The 2,514-nt window shown below is 32.9% G+C and overlaps 1 protein-coding gene across 1 annotated transcript; it reads right to left on the reverse strand.

The window, feature by feature from the left end:
* LOC109230572 lies at positions 341 to 1,270 on the reverse strand. Its single transcript, XM_019396046.1, has one exon. The coding sequence runs from the start codon at positions 845 to 847 to the stop codon at positions 509 to 511; it is 339 nt and encodes a 112-aa protein (XP_019251591.1). The 5' UTR covers positions 848 to 1,270; the 3' UTR covers positions 341 to 508.

The following is a 2,514-nucleotide window of genomic DNA, read 5'->3' on the forward strand; positions in this document are numbered from 1 at the left end:
AAATCATCTCTGAGTAAGAAGAGCTTTTCTCCCTTAGTTGATAGCTCAGACGATTTAAGTCATCCACAAAGGTGTTTATTTTTTATTTTTTTATAACTATGGTGTCTGGGCCAGCTTGCCCCTACCTTGACAATTTCACTGTGAAGGTGCTATCTCCTACCAGCACTGTTACCAGGGGTCCACCAAGACTTAGACAGATAGAAGAAATCATCGATCGTTCTCTAGTCACAGCTAGGATTTCAAACTTGGTCTCCTATAGTTTTCACACATTTCATTGACCATCTTTAATTACATCTTTTAAGCATTTAGATAGGTTTATATCATCAAGGAAAGACACAAGTATAGCAAAAACATGTTCCATTCCAAAGTTGACAACAAACAGTAGATTTATATACAAGTCTAGACAATCCAATATCAGTATGTAAATCTGAATAGAAACAAAAAGCATTTGGAGATGCAAATACAAGTATATCAATAGAACACAAGACAAGAGAGCTTAGGGAAAGCATTAATAGACCTGTAAAACAGGCCTTTTCCCAAGCCTTTTGATTTCTCTATCCATTTGGCCAGTGAGCATCAAACCAAACATCTTGAAATCACATAATAAAGACCAAAAAGGGTGTCCAAATGTTGCAGGAACATTCCCTTCAACATAAAAATGACTATACCAAGCCAAGCCATACCCAAGAATTGGCACAAAAATCACAAACCACTTATTAAACAGCAGTGTGTAAACCAAGCACAAGATACTGCAAAGTGTACCCACAAAATGCCAACGCCTTGTTGCTAGTTTTGAGTGCTGGTTCATGTAAAAAGGCCAAAATTCCTCCATGTTTCTGAAATTCATAGCTACCCCACTGCAACTTAATCACAAAAAAAGTTGAATTCTTGATTAAAGATCAGATTTTTGAACCAAATCAGCAAATACCCAGAAATGTTTTGCCAAGAAAAACAGTTCAAGAACCCCCAAAAAATGCTTTATTGAATCAATTTTTTTTGGGGGTTTTAAATGTTCTAGAGTCAATTTCTTGGAGTTTGAAATCAAATCTAGAATGCTTTTCAGCAAATTAAGGTTTTGGGGGTGACCAAAATACAAAAATTTGGTTGCAAGATCCAAGAAAAATTGGTGTGGTTGACTAATTATGTGAAGTAAAAAAATAAGAAAAATGTAAATGTGGGGGCCTTGTGCCACAGAAAACAGATTCTTGTACCTACTATATTGCACTGTAATATTTGTTTGGGAAATTAAAGAAATCAAAAGAAAAAGGTGGGTGCCTGTTGTTTTGGGTTTAAACTTTCAAATAGTAATATTGTAATGTAAAATGGTCTTTATCTAACAGTTTGTTTGGATGGTTGTTCCTTGTTGTATTGTATTGTATTGTTATCCCAAAATAATGTTTGTTTTGATTGTTTCATTAAAATTGGTTGTATTATATTGTTAAATCCATTGTTCTGAAACAATGAAAAGTCCCCTTTCTTGAAACAACCGATTTGGTGTGGTGGGATTGTTTCCTATTTTTCTTTCCAATTATGCCCTAACTTATTACTCCATAATTCTATTTTACCCTTTATCTTTTTTCTATTTTAACTCAAAATCTCCAACTTATAACCTACTTTGTTTTTTTTTCAGACCAATGTTAAAGATGTTTTGTTGCCTCCTGTTTTATTTTTTCTCCTAATTTGCTTGTAACTCAATTCTAATTAGTTGTACTCCTTTGTTTTGCCTTTTTCTGTCTTGCTCCTTTGTTCTGCTTCCTTATTGTGTTTTGTCTTCTTCTGTTTGTTTTTTAAAATTATTTTTATACATAATTTTGATAAATTTAATATTTAAACAATTGAGGGTATTTTAGTAAACTTATCAGTTACAGTACAGTACGATACAGTCAAACCAAACAACAAAATATTATTTAACAATAGCAAACAATACAATCTATCCAAACATTGTATTCATAAAACGATACGGTACAATACGATACAATACAATACAATACATTATAAAACGATAGGGAACAATAATCCAAACAGAGTGTAATTCCAGATGAGTGATGGCAAAAGAATTTATCAGATTGCAAAATTGAGTTGATTGGTCCATTTTTTTTCTTGCTTTCTGTGTTGACCAGTGTCTTGTTTGTCCCATTGTTTTTGTTGTTTTTTATAACTAGTATCCGTACTCGCGCGTTGCGCGAAAAATGTAAAATATAACATTTTAAATGAAAATATTATTTGGAAATACGGTAAAAGGAAACACATTAATACATTCAAGTCATATGGAAATAGACTTCTCCCTTATAAATACAGCTAGTGTGAAAAGGACCTAGAAGCTTTCTTGTGCAGACCATAGGCAATGGCAGCAGCTATAAGCTTAGTAATAATACGCATAACATTCAGCTCATAAATTGTAGAAGCGAAAATTATAAATAGGGAGGTAAATAAGCACATTCAGATCTGCTTTTTATTGGCCACAAGTAATAACAGTGCCTAAATCCCAACTAAACCAAACGTAGTGCATTAAAA

Source organism: Nicotiana attenuata, chromosome 7 (assembly GCF_001879085.1).
Source record: "Nicotiana attenuata strain UT chromosome 7, NIATTr2, whole genome shotgun sequence".
Classification (NCBI taxonomy): Eukaryota; Viridiplantae; Streptophyta; class Magnoliopsida; order Solanales; family Solanaceae; genus Nicotiana; species Nicotiana attenuata.

Excerpts from the sequence above, each read along its gene's own strand:
- LOC109230572 (XM_019396046.1), bottom strand. The coding sequence starts at position 847 with ATGAATTTCAGAAACATGGAGGAATTTTGGCCTTTTTACATGAACCAG.